The sequence below is a fragment of the Onychomys torridus genome, chromosome 8 (genome assembly GCF_903995425.1).
Source record: "Onychomys torridus chromosome 8, mOncTor1.1, whole genome shotgun sequence".
NCBI classification, from domain to species: domain Eukaryota; kingdom Metazoa; phylum Chordata; class Mammalia; order Rodentia; family Cricetidae; genus Onychomys; species Onychomys torridus.
This window is the reverse complement of record NC_050450.1, coordinates 34,243,508-34,266,984: the sequence shown is the minus strand read 5'-3', so window position 1 is coordinate 34,266,984 and position 23,477 is coordinate 34,243,508. Positions and strand designations below refer to the sequence as shown.

Below are 23,477 nucleotides of genomic sequence, written 5' to 3'. Positions count from 1 at the left end.
GCTAAGCAGAAATGCCTGCATGGAGCATAAAAGCTAACCAACCATACCTGACCAGCACTTAGAGTGCTCATGTCCCTCCTCTCAACAGAAAACATTTAACAAGAGTGTTTTCATCTGTTTATTTAGTTACAACAACAATATAACAATGCATACCAAATGGGAAAGATAGTTAAAATGATGATAAAATGTTCAGTAACAGAAATGACTGTATCTGAAGGAACTGCCCAGGTGTCATTAAAATACATTTTCAACTTATAAATGGTTATTAGTGTAAATTAAATTTAGCAACTGAGCTCTAGTTCATGTCTACAATTTATCAAAATATTTTCAAAATGTTACATAAAAACTGACAACATTCATAAATACATAAACAGCAAAATTTTTTCAGAAAAATAAAATAAATGTGCCCTGAGATAAAATTCTAATCACACTTGCCATGCCAGATATACACTCACGAGTGTGTCCTCACACACCACTGGGAGCTTCCTGTATTTCAAATGTTCCAAGATAAAGTAACGCTATCACATGCTGGTGCAAATTTCAGCCATGAAAGTAACTACTCTAGATTTTAACAACCCTATGCTGAGGCATCGGGAATCCAGGGTCACTAACGAGAACTTAGGAAGACATGAAAGGCATTTGGTTCTGACTCCTCAGATCATGGCTGAAAACTTTCAGCAAAGCATTCTAGGCTTTTTTTTCTCACACCAACTGACCCAGAATATATTTTAAGAAATGTTTATTTTCTGTGCATATTTGTTTTAAATTATAAATTCCTGAGCACTTTTTCTTCCTCCTCCTCGTCGCTGTCAGTGACATTGACTTGCTGGACGCCAGAGGGAGCTGAGGTTGGGGCTGTGAAGACATTCTCCAAGGCTCCAATGTCCAATGGAGGCATGGGATTCAAGTACTCTTCCCCACTGTGCCCATGGCTGTTGAAGTAAGGAGGCCCATCCATGCTCTCACAGCTTCGAGAATCTTCACTGTGTGTGTGCTCATCTGGGTAGTCTCTGAAAGGATAGTCTCTATTTAAAGCTGAAAATATAGCCTCGTGCTTTTGGTACCTGTCTTCATAGTAACCAAGACATTCTGGCATTGAACTTGGAAAATTTCCATAGCCAAAAGGAGGCCGACTATAAGGGCACGTGCTGTGGTAGAAAGACAAAAAAATTAGATTAGATCTTGCCCACATATGCCTGACTATGAGTTAACTGAATGTTCTTTAAGGCTTGGAAAGCATTCTTCTGTCTTCCCACTGCCTATCACCTCCCCATCCAAAACTCATAGCAAAGGCAGTTTGGATGGAAGCCAGGCCCAGCATTATCACCTCTTTCTAATTTCTAGCTTCTTACCTTTGATGACCGTGACAGAGAAAATCCCATCCTGGCCTCTAGCTACATAAAGTGTTGGAAATGTAAGTACATGTGTGACACTGAAAACAGCATGTAAGAACAGCAAAGTGGCCCCTGCTCTTCCTGGAATGGGCTGAAAGGAAGAGCTGCTAAATTCCAAAGCCCTGGAACAGAAGACTCCAGCTTTATTATACAAACGACACAGTAAAAAAGTAAACTTAGAATACTCTCAGTACTATAAAGATTTAGTACTGATACTAACTACACTATGCTTCAAAGGGATTGCAAACAAAACAAAACAAAACAAAACAAAACAAAAAAAAGGGCAAGGTTGTGTAATAAAAAAACTTTTGCAGTTTTACAACTGACTTTTTAAAGGCAAAACTAATAATCCTTTAACTCAAAACCAGTTGCCGATTCTCCTTCAGTATTAATCCCCTCTCCAAGGATGAACAGGGATTACACACAAATTGGGCTCCTGAGCTCCATCTAGTGACAGTCAACATAATGATCACATTCATTTGCAAACCTCATGGATGCCAGGTGCTGTACTGCAACTTCTGAACTAGGAAGGAGAAAGGGAGAGAAGGAGGAAGGGGAGAGGAGAAGAAAAAGGGAAGGAAGACAGGAAGGACATTAGAAAGGAAAAGCAACTCTCTCCTTTCAAATATATGGCAGAAGTATTAGACCACTGCCTCAAACTCTCAGAAGATAGATGTTCCGCTCCCAAACCCTGCAATAAGAGGTACTTGATAACATTACACACCACACATGTACGTCAGTGTTTGCATTTTTCATGCTCACACCCATACTGCCACACTCTAGTTCAGTATTTAGAAGTGAAAACAGGTGCTCCATACACTGTCATTCTAGCTGCCATGACTGTTCACTCAGCTTTCCACCTCCAGGTTCCTCCATTGAACTCCATGGGTATGTGAGAGAGGATATCCAGTCTACTTCCCATATAAAGCCTTCATCCAATGTAGACATACTCAATCAGTAACTGTCTGTCACAAGATTAAATTTTAAGACTTGGTGGGAAACTGAAACGGAGATTAGATTAGAATCATAGTATTATTCTAATGCTGGCATGATTAGAATAATAATATTAGTCAACACACAGTTAAGACTAGTTTATGCTTTCCAGGTACTAGCTGAGGATTTCATACAGAGCAAACAGAACTTACAGACATTTACTTTTCATCTAAAAGAACAGAACACTTTCTCCTCATCAGCACATAGGAACATTCTCTAGGTAGCTCATATATTAGTTAGGCCCTAAATCAAGTCTTGATAATTTCTTAAAAACTGAACTAATATCTCACATCTTCTCAGGTCACAACAGGATAAAACTACAAGTCAACAGCAACAAGAAGAATGGAAAGCATAAAAAAATAATGTACAATGAGCAACAAAAACCAATGTGTAACTGGAGAAATTAAAAGGAAAAAAAATTCTGGTGGTTAAGTGAAAACAACCTCACAAAGTCTGTGTAACATAACAAAAGCAGTTCTTAGAGAGACATGTATAGCAATACCCCACACACCAGAAAAGAAAACAACCTTGTAACATAACAAAAGCAGTTCTTAGAGAGACATGTATAGCAATACCCCACACACCAGAAAAGAAAACAACCTGGAAGCAACATGCAGCAGTGCACTTCAAGGACTCAGCAAGCAACAACAGAACAGACCAAAAATTAGTAGACGGGAAGAAATATGAAGACATAAGATCAAAACTAAAGGAAAAAACGAGATCGACAAACTTATAGGTAGACGAGAGAGACAAAGACAGAGAGACAGAAAGATCTCAAACAAACAAAACCAAAGATGAAAAAAGATAATCAATAGACAGCACAGAAACACAAAGGTTCATTAAAAACTGTCATGACAAGTTGCGCGGTGAAATATGTGGAAAGACTAGAAGAAATGGGTTAAGTCTATGAGCACAGAGAACCCACCCAAACTGACTCAAGAGTAAACAGAAGGAGGCACGGTGGTTTGTTTTTAACTCCAGGACACAGGAAGAGGCAGGAGGATCCAGGTTTGAGGCCAACTAGGATTCTATATAAAGTTCAAGCGCAGCCTGGGCAGCACAGAGAAACACAATCAACAAATAAAAGGAGGGGAAAGAAGGGGAGGAGGGAGAACCTAAACGGGACAGACCAGTACTGAGGAGCCTGGAGACTGGAGCCTTAAGTATCTTATTTAAAAGACCTTCCAGGACCTAATGAATTGACTACTCAATTGTACTATTTATTTAAAGTAGAACTAATACCAATTCTTTGAAAACTAGACAAAAAACTGAAATGGAAGGAACTCTGACAAATTCTTTCATATGTCTAGCTTTCCCCATTACCCTGGTATGAAAGCAAAGAAAACTATAGACTCATATTCTGGATAAACATAGCTGCAAAAATTCTCAATAAATTTACTGGTATATAGAAAAAGATCACACTCCATGATAAAGTGGGATTCAAGGATGGTTCAACATACACATATATAACATCACCAGAATTCAGGACTGTAGTATATATCAGATCCATAGACAAAGTATACAGAAAAATACGGTATTTTTTAATGGCAAAACATCCTTACCAAGTCATATATAGAAGGAAATCCTCAAAATACAAAAGGCTAAGTGTCCAAAACCCACAGCTAATACGACCCTGAGGAAACGTTTCCTCTAAGATTGCAAACCACAAAGGTATCTGTTTTCACCATTCTTATTTAATACAGTACTGGAAGGAAAGAAACTAGAATATCTAAATAGGAAAAGAAAAAGATAAATTATCCCTATTTGCACATGACATGATTTTATATAGAGAAAAATCTAAATTCCCCATCAAAAAGCTGTTAAGCTGATACATAAATCTAGTAAAGCTGTAGACTATGAATTAAGTATCAAAAATCAGGCTTTCTCTGTGCATCCACAGCTGACCTTGAGTTCAGTATATAACCATGGCTGGCCTCAAACTTGCATTCTCCCACCTCATACTGATGTGCTCTGGGATTTCAAACGCAAGCCATACAATGAAACTGTGGAAAGAAAATGAGTTCAATCCATTCACAAAGGCCACAAAAATAAAATATTTAGAGCAAATTTAATCAAGGAAGTGAGAAATATCTACACTAAAAACTATGATATATTGATGAAAGAGCCAGTTTAAGGCCAACTTAGGTGACATAAGACCCTATTCTCAACACAAACAAAATCCATACGTATACTACAAAGCTACTGTAACCCAAACATCATGATGGAAGACACATAGACAAGCCCCCAACAGAAGCAAAAATCCAGAAGTTAATTCATGTCAATACTGCAACTGATTAGGTACAAAGATACTAAGAACACACAATGGTGGACAAAGGAAATAAAGTCTTTTTAATAAACAGTGTCAGAAAAACATGGATATACATGGACAGCAGAATAACACTACATTCGATTCTCTGACAAAAGATCAAAGGTCTACAAGCAAAACATGGGACTATAAAGTCACTGCAAGGAAGCAAGGGGAAGGCTCACGTACACTGGTGTGGTAGAGGCGATGACTTAGTTTTAATGACAGGACCCAAAGGCACAGGCAATAAAAACAGACAAAGGGGATGATGAACTAGAAGCTCTCACACAGTAAGGAAATGAGAGTCTAATGAGTGGGAAAAATACTTACAAATTATTCATCAATAATTGTGGATCAATATCCAGAATACATAGCACTGAACACCAAAAAGAAAAATAACAAATTATCATGTGATCCAGCAAGTCCCGTACTGGGTATAATACATTCAAAGCTGAGGTCATTATACCAGAAGATAATTATATTCCCATGTTTATTATCACACTATTCACAAATACTGAATCAGTCCCAATACCCTTCAGTGGATGAACAGATAACATGCTATAGTATCTTTACAGACTAGAATACTATTGAGTCATAAAAAGAATAGATCATTAAAAAACGTTTGCAGCAACATGAGTAGAAATGAGAATCATTGTGCTAAGAGAAATAAGCCAGACAGGAAGACAAACACAACACTATTATTCATTTGTGGATACTAGTTAAGAACAGACTGGAGACTGCAAAGGGCAGAGGATGTGGCACCAAAACAGAGTTAAGGAATACTGGTTCTGCTCTAGCACAGCAGGTAACTACTGGTTAAAACACTCTGTGCTGCATTTCAAAATGACCGGAAGAGTAGAATTTCCCACACATAAAATGATTAGTATTTAAAGAGATGGAAATGTTTTATTATCCTTTATTACATACTAGATGCATCAAGTTCCATAAAGTTGCACAAATATTACATCTCAAATACAAAGGAATGCTGTTGCCAAGGCTCCTGATTTCCTCCACCTAGGGCAGGGCCTACACACTGAAATTTTTCAAGTTCTTCTAGTGCAACCAGCAGGCAGCCAAGAGCTGACTGTGTGCTGCTTCAGCAGGAAGAGTGATGGAGACATAACCATGTCAACACCACATGGATCCCTTGGGCATTCTTCACGTCACTAGAGAGAAAATCAGTTTTATGTACTCCTTCATACACTACTTCCTATGAGGTACCATTGCAAAAAATAAATAAAATAAGAAGGAAAGAAAGGGAAAAGAAAGAAAAGGAACAAAGAACTGGATCTCATTGAATTTTAACATCTGTCATTTTATACAAAAAAATAAGTGATAGAGAACATGTCAGTACCCCAGGGTGTAAAAAAGCCACATCAAGGATGTGGATAAGTTTTTGTTTCTTGGTCACTACAGAGACAGCACTGAAGAATGTAGAGAGCCACTGGAAAAAGCTTAGCAAACACTCAAACCAATGTGTATATTGGCTGGTTCTTGACTTACACACACCTGTTGTGAAAAGAAAGGTTTGAGACACTAAAGAAAAGCAAAGATGAATGAATTGTTGGTTAATAAGGTACATGAAATTTTCAGCTATGGCAGGATAGGTGGTCATTCCATAAATCTGTAACTAGTAAGCATGTGTGTATAGTGTATTCTATTCAAAACATTTAGAACCAGGGTGTCCTGATTTCAGGATGTTCTTTATATTTATTTGCTCTGGGGGTAGGGGCACCTGTATTACTGTGCATGTGAGGAAGTCAGAAGAAAACTTTTGGGAGTTGGTTCTCTCTTTCCATGGAGGTCCTGGGTATGGAACCCAAGTCATCAAGCTTGGCAGAAGAGCCTGTAAACCCACTGAGCATCTCCCCAGCCCTGAGTCTTGTTTTGCTTTTGAGTTTAAAGGATTTGCATAAGCTTTCTACATAAATATTTCTATTTTCCACAGTTGAAATCAGAAGTGCCCTGAAATCTGGAAACTTTTTGAACACCAACAGTAATAAAATTGATTTTATTTGGATTTTGGATGAAGAGTATGAAAGTGTTTTGGATTTTGGATGAAGAGTATGAAAGTGTACTATACTTCTGTATATGAAATATGACATCTGTGATTTTCTTTAAATTACATCCTTGCTATCAAAGTAAGGGGAAACCAGAGAAACAAGAGCAGTAAAATGTGAACTTCCGAAGCTAGGTGCCAGCATGTGGGACACATCATGCTACACTGTTACCTTTTTAGTATATGACATTTTCTGTAACAAAACTATAATACGTTATTCACAAAAGATTCTCCATGGTGAAGGAGATAAGTCATTCTCTCCTCACATTCTCTTAAGTTGGACCTCTGTACTCACTGTGCTGGTCACAGTAACTCCCCAGGGACTACTGTTGCTGTTAATGACGCTTGCCAAACCAAGAGTATGAGAACTCTGTTCTTTGAGAATGCTCTGGAGCAGGGAAATGAAGCCTGCACATTCCTTCCCCTTCCATTAACTGCTCTCTCTGGCCTATTGAGCACAAGTTTTCATGTGTTTTCTGCTCCAAAATATAGTGCATCTCAAGTCATGAAAACAAAGCCACTGGCTTTGAAAATGACTCAGAAGAGCAAGTCAACCACCCCTCCCCATCTTAGTTTTACACCCAATCAGTGGGTTGAAGAGTGCCCCCCCAAATATTCACATCCACCTGGAACCTTAAAATATGACTACTTGGAAAAAGGGTCTTAACAAGTATGACTGCATCAAGGTGACAGTGTATTGGATTGAGCAGAACATGATTCCAATGACTTGTGTCCTTATAAAAACAAGGTGGATACAGGTATGAAATTTTCAAAATTTCATGTTTTGTAAAAAATGAGAAAGAATGCTGGCTGGGTGGTGGTGGCACACACCACACACAGCTTTGATCCCTGTACTTGGGAGGCAGAAGTAGGCAGATCTTTGTGAGTTTGAAGTCAGCCTGGTCTATAGAGCCAGTTCCAGGGCAGCCAGGGTTATGGAGAAAAATCCTGTCTCAAAAAACCAACCCCTTACCCTCCCCGCCCCAAAATAAAAAGTAAAATAAGATAAAAAAAAAAAAAAGAAAGAAAAGAAAAAGAAAGAGGCAGCGTAGGGCTGGGGAGATGGTTCAGTGGCTAAACCACTTACCTACAAGCATGTGGGAAGTTCAAGGCCCCAGAACGCACATAAAGACCAGTGTAGCAGCACATGGGAACCTAAAACAAGCTGAAAGTAGAGACCGGAGAATCTCTAAAAGCTCATGGGCCGCTTGGCCCAGCCTAAGCAGTGGTGAGCAAAAAAAAGGGGCTTTGTCTCAAACAGGTAGAAGACAAGATCTAAAACCTGAGGTTGCTGGGTGGTGGTGGCGCACGCCTTAAATCCCAGCCCTAGGAAGGCAGAGGCAGGTGGATCTCTGTGAGTTCAAGGCCAGCCTGGGCTACAGAGTGAGCTCCAGGACAGGCTCCAAAAGCTACACAGAGAAATCTTGTCTCGATAAAAACAAAAACAAACAAACAAACAAACACCTGAGGTTGTCCTCTGACCTCCACATGTGCACACACTACACAGACACACACAGAGACACACACACACACACACAAAACAAGACACAGAGAGACATACTATACAGGCATGCAGAAAGAAGATGGTGATAGCAAGAGATGGTGGTTGCAATAAGCCAAGGGCAGTTGAGGATTGCCAGGAAGCTAGGAAGAAGGGTTCTTTGCTAGAATCTTCAGAAGACAGCACAGGCCTGTCAATAGCTTAAGTTCAGACTTCTAGACTACAAAACTACAAAGCTAATTGTCACTGCTGATTTAAGGTACCATGTTTTTGATGAGTTGTTCTATCAGCCCTAGAAAACTAACCTATACCTAGAAGCATATTTCAATTCCTGACCTCAACAACTGTAAGCCAGTAATTAGTTTATAGTGTTTAAGCCACTAAATTTAGTATCATTTGTTACAATGGCAATGGTGAGCTATCTGTTTACTATTTAAACTTCAGCTATCAATCCCACAGTGAACAATCTATAATCTAGCTGATTATCTACACTGTCTTTAAATTCCTTTCTTTAGACTTCTAAGAACTCTACTGACTACTTACATCTGTTTGTGCAATTGTCTTCCCTAATGGCAAATTTCTAGCTTGCATATATTCTTAACTCTACTAATACCTAGGAAAGGAGTCACTGCTCAGTATATATTTAATATTCAAAGGAATTGGAGGGTTTCAGAAAAGGCTCTATCACTTTCATTTCTACCTTTAATAAATGTTGGTTCTAACTTCTCCAACCCTCTCATTTCAAAGCATTACTTTAGCAAATCTAACCAGGGGATTTAGAGTGCTTTTGGTGTGCTTTCCTGGAATGACCACTGAATCTTGTCATGTGCTTACTGGCCACATGTTCATGTTCTCTGAAGAAATCTAATTGAATTTGTGTCCACTTGTTAACTGAACTACCTTTCATTGCATTGAGAGTGTTCTTTGTATATCTGATACAGACTATGCACACATGATCTGCATACTCCCTCATTCTGTGGATTCTTGTCTCTTTTTTTGGTATCTCTTGATGTAAAAGCTGTTTTAATTACAATGAAGTCTAGTCTACTTCTGTTGGTGGTGGTTGTGTTTCTAATGCAGTACATAAGCATCACTCAAACCAAGCCAGAAAAGTTGACCCTTACAAGAAACCTTACAGTTTCTCCTAAGAGAGTGTTTGTAGGGAGAGCTAACATGCAATTTCATTGGGGGTGTGTGAATATTCAGTTGCTACTGAACCATTTTTTAAATTGACTCTTCTTTCCCTTCATTAAAGGGTCTTGGAACATCCCTGTTGACAATGAAGTGACCACAGATTGCTTTTTTTTGCAACTGAATTCTACCATTGTCCATCTTCATGTTGGTGCCACATTATTTTCTAAGTTTCTTAAAACAAACCAACGTTTTACCTTTTACAGAAACACAGGATCTCAACCAAACATCCTACAACAGAATGGCATATGTGTTAAAACCACTGACCTATAGAGACCCACTGTTACTGCTGAGGGTGTTGTTAACAAATGTGTAAAAACACCCTCTGACCGCAGTCTCTCACCCGACAGTAATTTCACTGCTCAGAACATTCATCACTCCCTTCCCTGCCATTGTCTGGAAACTTCAGCATATGACTTTGGAAACAGAATCCCTGTGTTGGTAGTTGCATTAAGATTAGGTTAATGGAGTAAGGCCTAATCTAGTGATTGGTGTCCTGGTAAGATAAGAACACTCAGAGACACATACGCTCAGAAGGGGAAACTGGCCACTTTTATCTTTTCCAGGAGACTATATATTGGAGGCACAGGGTCTGCTATTTTCAGAAGGGCCCCTCACTTAGATGCTCATGGTTCTTTATGTCTCATGGTTTACTAGTTCCTTTTTTCCCCTAGCACTAAGTGATATTCCACTGGCTCGATATATCAGTTTATCCATTCATCCATTGAAGGAGTTCTTGTTTCTTTTAAAGGTAACTATGAAAAAAAGTCCCCATAAACATCTTTATGCAGATCTTTATATGGACAAAAATTCATTTGGGTAAACACCAAGCAACACAATTACTGATGTTTAGTTTTGTAAGAATCTGACAACCTGTCTTCCAACTAGCTGTGAATTATCTTCTCATTCTCTTTAAATCACGCTGAATTTGTCTATTTATTGGTGTGTATGATGTATGTGTGTACCATAAATAATTGTGTGTGCATGTGTGTGAGTTTGGACATGTGCATGTCATTGCACACATGTGGAGGTCAGAAGACAACCTTAGTTCCCGCCATGTTTGACACAGGATCTCTCGTTCACTGCAGCACACCAGACCAGCTGGTCCACGAGCTTCTGGGGATTTTTTGTCCCTCTTGCTTTAGGTATGCCGGTATTACAGATGTGTGCCTGGCTTTCCATGGCACTTTGGCCACTGAGTTTTGTATAATCATTTAATACCTCGAAAGCATGTAGTTTATCAGCTACAGTATATATTTTGTGATTTTTTTCTAGTGTTATGTTATTTATAATTGTTTCACTTTATACTTTTGAGTTTTTCACCTTTATGTATTTATGCACACATATACAAGCGGGTGCCTATTGAGGCCAGAAAAGGGCATTGGGCCCCCTAGAATTGGAGTTATAGGTGGTTGTGAGCTGTCACATGCATCCTCGGAACCAAATCTGGGTCCTCTGGAAGACTAGTAAGTGCTCTTAACCACTAAGCAACCTCTTCAGCCCTCATTTTTATGTAGTGTGCAAGTGTGTGTATGTGTGTGGACACACGCATGCATTGCCGCACATATGGAGGTCAAAAGATGGTCTTTGGAAGTTGGCTGTGACTTCCACCATGTGGATCCCAGGGATCAAACTCAGGTCTTGCCAGCAAGTGCTTTTACCCACTAAGCCATCTCATTGGCTCCTTTTGTTGTGGATTTAAATTTTTTTTTTCACATATAGGATGATGAAATCAAGTAAAAACAGTTTTCATTTTAGAATTTTTTGATTTTCTTTCTTGCCTAATTGATACAACTTGGATTTTCTGGTACAATACGTAACAGAAGTAGTAAAAAAGAAGCATTCTATCTTTTATTCCTGATCTTGGGTAGGGGCAGGACTTTCTACCTGTTAATTAATGACTACGATGTTATCCATGGGATTTTGATACATTTCTTTATAATATTGAGAAGTCCTTCCTAGTCCTAGTCTAGAAAATAACTTGAACTAAGGCATTTAATTTTCTCGCTAAGATACTGGGTTTTAGCAAATGCTTTTTATATACCAGCAGATATTATCTTGTGGCTATATTGCCAATCAATTTTCAGACTATGAACCATACATTCATTTCTGGTGCAAATCCAACTTGGTCCTGGTTTTCAATTCTTCTACTGTTTCTGCTGGATTTAGTTTGCTAGCATAATTTTGCTATATTCATACAAGGAATGCGATTTTGATGATTCTCTCTGGCTTTGGTAACAGGGTAATGTTAGCACTACAAGTATTTCTATTTGGGGGGGGGGAAGAGTTTGAGAAAGGACTGATGTGTATTCCTCTTTCAAAATTTCATAACATTTACCAATGATGTCACTTTGTCCAGGATTTTGTCTTTGCTGGGAGATTTTACACCATTGATTCATCTCTTAAGGTCTGTTTACATTTTTTATGTCTTCTTGTAATTGTCAACTTGACAATACCTAAAAACACTTGAGGAGGATGGGTCTCTGGGCATGGTTTATCTTGATTATATTTATGTGTATTATCTTGATTATGTATGTGATTATCTTGATTACATTTATCAAGGTGAGAAGACCTGGCTACTGTGGGTGGCACCATTCCCTAGGGAGGATGTTAGATTGGACATAGGGAGAAGGGGACTGAGCAGTCCCCTAACTCTGGTAAGTGTTGTCAGCTGTTTCAAATGCCTGCTGCTTTTGTTACTTGATATGGTGGACTGCATCCTTGAGCTGTGACCAAGAAAAGCCCATTCTTCCTTACATTGCTGTTTCAAGAGTATTTTATCACATAATAGGAAAAGAGGCTAAGATACTTGTTAAGCTTGTTATAACACAAACATCTACAGCATTTGTATTAACCGCTTTTCCCACTGCTGTGACCAAGTGCTTGGCAAGAAAGGGAGGAGGGCTTATTTTAGCTTTTAGCTTGAAAGGATATAGGATATCACAGCAGGTAAAGCATGGTAACAAGAGTGTGAGATGGCTGGCCATACTGTGCCTGTAGTTAGGAAGCAGACAGACGGTAAAAATAGGAAGCAGACTTTTTATGTAACTTACACACCTCAGTTTTTGTGCTTTTCCAGTTTTCTCAATTTTTATTTTTCTACTATTTAAGCCAATATCTACTTTAATCTTTATTATCTTTCTTCTGTTTTGACTTCTGTTTTTTCTTTTTCTAATTTCTCAAAGCATAAAATCAAGTTGTTGACTTGATTGCTATGGAACAATCCTTTTTTACACTATGAATATATATTACTCTCTCTGGTTAATAAAAAGCTGACAGGCCAGTAGCTGGGCAGGAAGTTAGGTGGAAAAACAAACTGAGAATGATGGGAACAAGGAAGGCAGAGTCAGGAGAGATGCCATCAGCCACCGAAGAGCAACATGCCAGAGGATCACTGGTAAACCATGGGCCACATGGCAATACACAGATTAATAGAAATGGGTTAATGTAAATGTAAGAGCTAGCTGGCAATAAGCCTGAGCCATCAGCCAAGAAATTATTTTAAGTCTCTGAATGATTATTTGGGAAGCAGCTGATGGGTATTCAGGAACTGGTGGGCAGGAGAAAAACTTCTATCTACATGTGGTGCCCAACATGGGGTGCATGTGTACACTGTAAAGATTTCACTTGAATTGGTTTAGAAAAATGCCGATTGGCCAGTAGCCAGGCAAAGAGTATAGGCATGGTGACCAGACTAGAATTCTGGGAAGAGGAAGGGCAGAGTCAGGAGTTGCCAGCTAGTTTCAGAGGAAGCAAGATGAGAATGCTGCACTAAGAAAAGGTACATGGCTACACATAGACAGAATTATGGGTCAATTTAAGCATAAGAGCTAGTTAATTATAAGCCTGAGCAATAGGCCAAACAGTTTATAATTAATATGAGCCTCTGTGTGTTTATTTGGAACTGAATAGTAGTGGGACAGGGCAGAACAGAAACATCCATCTACAATTGGTGCTAACCATCAGGCATTGATCCACATAGACCTGATAAAGCTTAAAAAGGTTTCTTAATGCACAGAAATGAAGCTTCTGGGCTTCCTGGTCTTACAGTCTCATGTCAGCAGAAGTGCAGAGACATGTCTCCCGACAGTAGCCTGTAAGATGGAGCTGGCCGTCAGTTGCCATTACCTAAGAGACATGGTGGGTTCCTGCAGTCTCTCCCACAGGCTGTGGTACAGAGAGGCTTCTCCCATCCCCTGCTGCTGCCTGTGGGCTTGAGAGCACAGCCACAAGCTTAAGAACACAGCTCCATGCTATTTAATACTGCTTCCCAGAACTGGAGAGGTAACCGTGACTTGTTGGTACCTCTGGCCATATTGAAAGGCTGAGTGAGTGGAGTCAGCAGCCAGGGCCGTGACTTTAGTCCTTAAAAAGGAAATAAAGTAATAAATAATAAAACAAGCCACATAAAGATGGAAAATACACAGGGAATCTAGATACTGTATATTATTATGTTGTCTTTGAAGCTTTTAACTACAGAGAGAGATTTGATTGAAGGGACTACTAAGTTAAACCAACATTCATATTTTAAAGGTATCTTGACTTCGAAATTTGGGTCTAAGGATATGTTGCTTTGGAAAAGAGGTTCTGCTTTTGTTTTCACAGAAGATGAGAACCCCTGGATTGCTTCCAAGTTAATACGGTTTGATCAAGCAAGACCCCCTGAAAAATCTCCAATGGGAACTGATGGCTGAGATGATTTAACATTTCAGAGCACCTCTGTTGTAGTCTGAGTTCTGCATCCAGAAAGGCTTCAAGGCTGCTAGCTGAGATGATCCAGCCTCACAGACTACTCAAATCAGGACTTGAGCATAATCCTAAATTTTCTTTGGGTCCCCATAAGATTACCAACAACCCTAATCAGCAGGAAGTAGCCTAGAAAACTGCATGCATTCCCAAAAAATGGATTATGGATGTTGTCTTTGTTTAGAATGTTGGTTACAAACTGTTATGGATAATGGTCAAGAAAAAAGCTAAACAAAGGAGATTAGATTCAAGGGTTTTATTTTGAAAAGAAAAAAAAGAAGAAACACTGTGGGATAATGTTCTTGTGCACTGTAAAGATTTGTCACTCCTATTACTTTAATAAAACGCTGACTGGCCAGTAGCCAGGCAGAAAGTATAGGCAGGGTGACCAGACTAGGAGAAGGTGGAGAAGAGGAAAGGCAGAGACCAAGTCACCAGTCAGATGCAGAGGAAGTAAGATGAGAATGCTGGACTGAGAAAAGGTACCAAGCCATGTGGTTAAACATAGACAAGAATTATGGGTTAATTTAAGAGTAAGAGCTAGTTAGTTATAAGCCTGAGCAACAGGCCAAACAGTTTATAAAGGTTAAAACCTTCCTTTTTAATTAGACAAAAAGGGAGAAATGCTGTGGAACAATCCTTTTCTACACTGTGAATATGTATTATTCTAATTGGTTAATAAAAAGCTGACAGGCTGGTAGCTGGACAGGAAGTTAGGTGGGAAAGCCAACTGAGAATGATGGGACCAAGGAGGGAGGAGTCAGGAGAGATGCCATCAGCTGCCAAAAGAGCAACATGCCAGAGCACCACTAGTAAGCCATGGGCCATGTGGCAATACACACATTAATAGAAATGGGTTAACATAAATGTAAGAGCTAGCTAGCAATAAGCCTGAACCATCAGCCAAACAATTATACTTAATTTTAAGTCTCTAAATGATTATTTGGGAAGTGGCTAATGGGTATTAGGGAACTAGTGGGCGGGAGAGAAACTTCCATCTACACTTGATTTCATGTAGCACACATTGATCTCAAACTTCCTATGTAGATGAGGATAACCTTGAACCTGTGATCCTCCTGCTTCAACCTCCCAAGTGTCAGCATCACAGTCATGTTCCACTGTTCCTGGTTTATGTAGTGCTGTGGATTGAAGCTAGGAACTTGTGCAAGTATCATACTAACTAAGCTGTAACTTCAGCCCTGAGGATCTTTATTTTTAAATACAGGCTATTACAGACATGAACTAAAAGCTGAACAGTGATTTCAATAGCATATACCACAAGCTTTGGGATGTTGTATTTTCATTTTCATTGATTCCCCCCAAATGTTATATTCCATATCACGTCTTTGATATATTAATTTCCACTTTTTTATTTTTCTTTTATCACTACTTTATAATTACATCCCATTGTAGTCATAGAAGAAATTTTACATGATTTCATTCTTTTAAAACTGAGGTTTTGGGTTGGGGATTTAGCTCAGTGGTAGAGCGCCTGCCTAGCAAGCACAAGGCCCTGGGTTCGATCCTCAGCTCAAAACAAAACAAAACAAAACAAAACTGACTGAGGTTTTATTGTAATCTAAAACATGATCTTACCTAGAAAGTTGTAGAGTACTTGAGAAGAGTGTGTATTCTACTGTTAAATGGAGTCTGTGTATGTGTATTTATTAGTTTTACAGTGTTTTTTAGTTTGTCTCTTTATTGATCCCATTATTGATTTTGCTCACTATTATTATAGCTACTTAGCCTCCAGGAGGGTGATCATTATTTAGGAGGTTTGAAAAGGATGAAAACAGGACCTGCGCCTGCAAAGTTTTTAGTTATTTCCTACAAATATAAATACTGGAAGTTAGAAAACTCAATAAATCAAATGAAAAAGTAGAAACAATACTAACAGAATCCAACAAGCAGAAGAAAGAATATTAAGGATGAAGGACAGGTAGTGGAAATGGTACAAATATCTGCAAAGACATTAATAAATGAGCATGACCACAAAATCATGAGAATCAAGAGACCAACCAAACCCAAGATCAAAGGATAGGAGGAGCTGATGTAAAAACTAAAACAGAGAATCTATTCAATGAAATTGTAGCAGAAAATTCCCTCGATGAATGGACATGCAACTACAAGGAACATTTAGAACCTTAAATATACACGAGCAAAGAATTAACCTCTCTATGACACATGACAGACAGTCAAGATGTCAAAAATACAAAGAAAGCTTTAAGGGAAAACTGCCAACTCACCTACAAAGTCAAAGACATCAGCATAATACTGGATCTCTTGCAAGTAACACTAAAAACTAGATAAGCACAGGATGATGTATTTCAACCCGGAAAATAAATGCAATCAAGACTGCTCTATCCAAGAGCTGAAGAGATGGCTCATTGGTTAAGATCACCAGCCACTCTTCCAGAGGACGAGGGTTCAGTTCCCAGCACCAACATGGCAGCCTACAATGCTCAACATGGCAGCCTACAATGCTCGGCAACTCCAGTCCCAGAGCATGTGATGCCCTCTTGTGACTTCTGTGAATACTGCACACATGTGGTACATAAGCAAGTCAAACACCTATACACAAAACAATAATAGATAAACTTTATTTTCTTTTTAAAAGATTGCTATATTCATGCTATATTCAGCAAGGCTATCGCGTAAAAATATGGTATACAGGAAAATTAGACCATTTCAAGACAAGCACACACTAGGGCAGTTCATGATCATCACATCAGCACTGCAGGAAATACTTACAGGAATACTGTACTCAGAAGAAAGACAGCCACAATGACAACACAGGAAAGAATAATTTTTATGAGGACTAGATAAACAAAGGAGAGTTAATATACTCACCCACGTCTTTAAGCATAATTTTCTTTAGTTATTAAAAACATTGGTAATAGTGTTGTGGTCTTTGTTAAACTCAATTCTAGAATAAAGTTTCTACTGATTTTATTTTATTTTTTAAAGACTTATTTATTTTGTATACAAAAGAGGGTGCCATATCTCATTACAGATGGTTGTGAGCCACCATGTGGTTGCTGGGAATTTAACTCAGGACCTCTGGAAGAACAGTCAGTGCTCTTAACCTCTGAGCCATCTCTTAGCCCCTGATTTTATTTTATTTTCACCAATTTGCTAATTCATTCATTTTGAGGTATCTCAGGCAGTTTTAATATTTGCTATGAAACCCAGGCTGGCCTTGAACTTAAGATCCTCCTGCTTCAGCCTCCTGAATACAAGGATTACAGGCATGTGCCACCACATTCGGCTTCGTTTTACCTTTGAATGGATTGCAATTTTCTGTTTTTGAGTTATTTTGTTGAAAACTATATATTTGGGTAATACATTGTTACAGCTCAATAGTGATTCTCCCTTTTTCTCTTCTAGGTTTCTGCCTCTCATAAACCATTGTTCTTCATTACCTGAGGTCCAGTATCTTGCAATACATGTATTTTGTACAATTTTACTGTTTCACCTAAAAGTAAATCCAGTCCCTATTACTGTATTCAGTTGAAATACAAGCCTTCATTAATGATTTAAAACATATTTTTAGTTTCTTCCTAATTTTCAATTATCTCAAATTCTTGGGATGTTAATCCTATTTGTAAGTTCTATGAACTCTTGTTCCTCTCTCTCTCTCTCTCTCTCTGTCTCTCTGTCTCTCTCTCTCTCTCTCTCTCTCTCTCTCTCTCTCTCTCTCTCTCTCTCTCTCTGTGTGTGTGTGTGTGTGTGTGTGTGTGTGTGTGTGTGTGTGTGTGTCGGTGTGTGTATGTACAGGTACACATTAGTGGGCACAAAGCATTTGTGCATGAGTACATGTAGAGGTGAAATATCAATCTTGATTGTCACTCCGCAGCAGCCATCCACCTTCATTATTGAGGCAGGGTCTCTCATTGTGACCTGGGATTTACCAATTAGGTAGGCTGGTTGGTCAGTGAGTCCCAGGCATCTACCTGTCTCTGCCTCCCCAGAGCTAGGATTACAAGAGTGTTACCCACAGGCCCCCCAACATACACACATGCACACATGCTGAGGATTTAATTCAGGTCTTCATGCTTTACTGACTGAACCATTTCCCCAGCACCAATTTTTTTAATATTTATTTTATGTATATGTGAGACTGTATGTATACATGTCTCTGCATCACATGCCTGCAGTGCCCAAGCAGTCTAGAAGGTGGGTCTAGATGGTGGGTCTAGAAGGTGACAGATCCCTTGGAACTGACGTTAGAGATGGTTGTCCATCACCATGTGGGTGCTGAGACTAGAACCTGGGTCCTCTGCAAGAGCAGCCTGTGCTCTTAACCTCTGAGCCATCTCTCCAGGCCCAAACTTACATTCTTAATGACTCCTTTTCTCATGCTATAATCACGTCTCTGCCCCCTTGGAAGTTTCAGTTGGCCTGGGTAGTGGAAATGTTCCTCTAAAACAGTTGCCCAGGTAACCTCCAATCAATTACAAAGGAAGTTATCAACTTTAAAATGTCTTCAACAAGTGGATGGCGTGATTTTTAGATTCTAAATCAGTGTGCAAAGAATGCACTTTAGAAATCACACAGAACTCCAGGCAAAACCATATTTCTCATTATACTTCATCTGAGTTGGTTATGTAAGTTTTCTATTTTCTTTACTATGGTTGAAAAAGCCTTCTGCAATTCTGGTTTATGAAGAGAATTTAGTTTGAGGTCATGCATAAACCCAAGACTGGATGTCTCCTCATGCAGGCATTTAAAACTGACTTTACAGCCACTAAGACTATTTCTGAGTCTGAAAACCAACTCCAGGACAACTGTAAATAGTTTTCAGCTTGTTGGCCATTCCAAAATAAGGCCTTATTCTCTTATTCTCTTTTCTGGTGGGTTCACCTACATCTAAAATTATTCATATTTAAATTAAATGTTTCGGGGCTGGAGAGATGGCTCAGCAGTTAAGAGCACTAGCTGCTCTTCCAGAGGCCCTGAGTTCAATTCCCAGCAACCACATGGTGGCTTACAACCATCTCTAATAGGATCTGATGCCCTGTTCTGGCATAAAGTCATACATGCAGATAGAGCACTCATATACATAAAATAAATAAATAAATATTTTTTAAAAATTCAATGCTTCTAGGTAGCGACAGCAGAAGATACTCTATAGTAACTAAATTCATCAATAGGTGGGAACTAGAAATATCCCTCATAAAAGTTCAGACAAAAGTATGCATGTATATATAGGTGTGATTACAAAGAGTCCATGATTTCAATCAAACTTTTTTTCTTCTCTTTTTTTGTTTGTTTTTCGAGATAGGGTTTCTCTGTGTAGCCCTGGCTGTCCTGGAACTCCCTTTTGTAGACCAGGCTAGCCTTGAACTCACAGAGATCCACCTGCCTCTGCCTCCCAAGTGTTGGGATTAAAGGCATGTGCCACCACCCCTGGGCCTCAATCAAATTCTTAAATAAGTCTACAACCAAATACTTGTTCAGAAGACTTTTAATGTTTTTTGTGTCTAAAATTTACAACTAGATTGCCATGTTTCAATAAATCAGGAATTCTGTAGACTGCCTTCTCGATTATATGTATACATTTGAGTATGTTTTCTCTTTATTTGAGGGTACTAAGTCCCCATTTGTCTTTCATATCATCTTAATATTTTCATTGCAACATTCAATGTTGATTGATTGTATAAAATGAAGATTTTATACATCTCTCTTGAGTATGAAAATAAAAATATGCTACAGTGGGCTGAAGAAATGGCTCAGCATCAGGCAGCCCACAACCACCTGTATTTCCAGTTCTGAGGGATCCAACATTCTCTCCTGGTCTCCACACACATGTGGCAAACACATATATACACATAAATAAAAATAAATCCTTAAAAGACATGCCACAAGGAGGGAAAAAGGAAGGATGAGAGAGAAGAGAACTAACTGGAAGAATGAATGTTACCTGAGGAAAAGTGTGTCACAAAAATAAAATGAAATGGCTAATACTCAAAGGCAGGAAGACAATATCTCAGGGAAGCAAGAGACATCTAAGTGTCTTTGTTTTATAAAATGACTCCATTAAAATGCCTAACCAATTTAATTTTTGTTAAAATATGTAAAATATAATAAACACACAAAAATATGTGTATCTTGATTTTAAATACCCATTACAATCACTGTATTGAAGCAATTAGGGAAAATTCCTTATAAAATTCCATTATCAATTTAGAGACAAGGAAAACTAAAAAGAAATCAGTTAATTTTGCCATTTACCCATACTAGATTTTTCTATCTAGGAAAGCATAAGTAGATAACTCATTTCCTGGGAAACCTATCATCAGATATGTATGGACAAAAGTCAGAATTACAAAGGAGTTTAAGAATGAAATTATAAATCTCACTCTCCTTTTTGAAAAAAAAGTTCATTATTTTCATATTTACACTTGATATGCTGTTTTGGCTTTCTTAAATCCAATCAAATTCAAGCTTTAGAAGTACAATATTATTATTTACCCACTTAATTTACTATTGCTATTTAGAGGCATACTTCTGCATTCTAAGTGCTTGTTTTCAAAAGCCTTCTTATAAAAAAGTATCGGAGAATTTTTACGTTAAAGTCCCATCCTATAAACTTGTCATGGTAAGAAAACCTAACTTCCTATTAGTTAATCTACATAACAGTAGAAGATTGGTATCAAATATTTGAATATTCCAATCACAACATTAACTGTATGTGTATACTTAACAGCAACACAGAAGTAGAAGATATTTGCAAAGTGAAGTTTCAATTTGCTTCCCCCAAGACATTTCCCTATGAAAATCAATTTCATTACTGATAATTTACATGGAAAATTCCCTCGTTTGGTAAAACGGACACCGAGAGGAAGTGTAACTTTTAACTAGTCGTTCTACCTCTCTTGGCTTGTCAACCTTCCCTTTTCCACCTTTATTACTCAAAATGTGGTCCATAAGCAAACAGAACTGGCATCACCTGGGAGCTTATTAAAAATGTAGACTCGCAAGCATGCTAAGGCTATTCTTGTACCCCAAATCTAACAGTCAGGGTCTGCATTTTAACAATACACCACACAATTCATGTCCGTGAAACACAGCTCTAATAAAGGGATCATGCGGCTACTCCTGTTTCCTATGAAACCCCACTTGACAAGCCTGAAACCATATTCTCACGTGGAGAGCTGGCTGGAGCGGAGAAACAGCTGCCCCTGTAGATGGCGATGCATTCTTTCTGGCTCTAGCTCCCGGGTCCTCATGTACCCCCTTCATCCCTTAATGTAGACTGCTTGGCTCCTAGCCTCCATGCTGAATGGAAGCCTGATTGAGGATGCCCCGTTTTCAGAAGAAAAGAAATGCCTGCCAGTGGTGGCGCATGATTTTAATCCCAGCACTTGGGAGGCAGAGGCAGGTGGATCTCTGTTCATGGCCAGCCTGGTCTACAAAGCAAGTTCCAGGATAGCCAGCTACTATTTAGAGCTACACAGACAGAACAAACTCTGTCTTGAAAAACCAAGGAGGCGATAGGGAGGTGGAGGGCCGGGAGAAATAAAGAAATGTGTCCCCCAATTCCCCTAACTTCATTAGGAGTATTTGTAGGTAGGAGGTAGAAAACGGTTTGTTTACCTTGACGGAAAGTAATGAGGTCCAGGAAGGAAGTAAGGGTGATGAAAGGAGAACCGTGGTGGCGTCCCAAACAGTGTAGCTGGATGGCCAAGGGGCGGGGGCTGATAGACGTGGGAGTGTGGGATGGGAGTAGCTGGGGGAATCGGAGTGCTTCGGGGACAAGTGGAAACGCCGGCATATTCCTTGGGAGGCTGGATAGGCTGGATAGGCGAGGTTGCAAATCTGGCATGGGCAGTACTTGCACCAGCTGGAATCCTGCTGGTGCTCTCCAGAGAGACTGGAGTGGGTCTCTTCACAGAGCGACTGGTTCCGGAAGGAAGCCTATGAACGTCAGTTTGGGAAGGCCCAGTAAAGCGCTGAGGTGGGAGTGATGGGCGGGGCGTCAGACTTGGAGGCGGGACGGCCACCGGGCCAGTGCTGGAGACGCTGGGCTGGAAAAGTGTGATGGGGCTTGGGCGCTGGACTGCAGGTGTGGGCAGCTGGATAGCAGGCGGGGCTTCACCTTCAGAAATAAAAATAGCAGAAGTTAACCATTAACAAGATCACTACTGGGATCCACCACACTGTGAACTGGAACTTTGAAAGACAGTTCCCTACCCACCTCCACCTTGGAGTGGTCTCAAAGCAAATTACTCTCCCCTTTATTTACAGTATTCTGACAATACTGAAGTCATTGTAATTTCTTGTGAATTTACATTTTTCTCTTTCCCAATGAGGCTCTGAGTGTCATAAGCAGAGAGTCCTTCTGTTTTGTTCACAACTGTATCCCCAAACTCGGTCTCTGCCTAGCACAAGGTAGGGAGAGTCCTCAACTTAGATAGGTAAATAAATGAATAATATTACTATTGATAACTTAGAAGAATGTATACATGAAAATGTTGATATAACATAAAACTACTGGCAAGGGAACAAGATACATAGGTAGTAGGAAAATCTAGATGTTCATTTCATAGTATTTGGATTTTGATCAGCCTGAAATATATTTATTTTCATATAAATAGAAGTTTCAGAGTAGCACTGTGGGTCATTTTTCTTCCATTTTGCATACTTTTTTACATTAAAAATTATGATACTCTTTAGCTGAAAAGATTAAGGAAATTGTTTCACTTTACTGCATTCAAAGTGACTATAGCTGGAAATCTCCAAAAAGAATATGATTAATCATGGGTTAGCCATTTGTGACAGATCTGAAAAAAAAAAAAAAAATACTGGCAGGACATGATTTGCTAAGGAGGGAATTCTTAAAGGTAAGTAAAACAGTCATGTGACTTATCCTTCCAGTCCCCAAAATTACAGTACTGCTGCTTGAGATGCTGTTATCCAAACTCCACACTTAGACTAAACTGAACTAAGCTTTCATGACAAAATACAAATAGAAGCCTTTGGAATAATCATATCCAGTGTATTCAGATGCAGCTATGTATCTATTAACAAAATCACAGTCCACATACACTCCCTGTACTCAGAAATGGCTCTCAGAGGCCCAAAACACAGATCTTTCAACTTTATCCAGGTAAGACCTCCCTCTGTTTCCTTCTCTCAGTAATGGAAGGTAAATGCCCTTCTAAACTTCTGAGTAGGAATGAAGAATTCCCTCTGCCCCCTCCATTTCAGGATGGTTCCTGACCCAGTGAAGTACAGGAGGAGGGTAGAAATGAAGCTGCCCTGATCTTGTTAGCCCAGAATGGC

General features: G+C 39.1%; 1 protein-coding gene across 1 annotated transcript in view; it reads right to left on the bottom strand.

Annotated features, from left to right (window-relative positions):
• Window positions 1–368: 368 nt before the first annotated feature.
• The window catches only part of Sox30 (SRY-box transcription factor 30), a 43,258-nt gene continuing 20,149 nt past the window's right edge, over window positions 369–23,477 (bottom strand). Inside the window, exons 4-5 of the mRNA XM_036196985.1 lie at window positions 21,789–22,290; window positions 369–1,148 (exon numbers count right to left, since the gene is read on the bottom strand). Coding sequence (XP_036052878.1) covers window positions 767–1,148; window positions 21,789–22,290 — 884 coding nt within the window. The 3' untranslated portion in view covers window positions 369–766. The remainder of the gene's footprint in view (window positions 1,149–21,788; window positions 22,291–23,477) is intronic.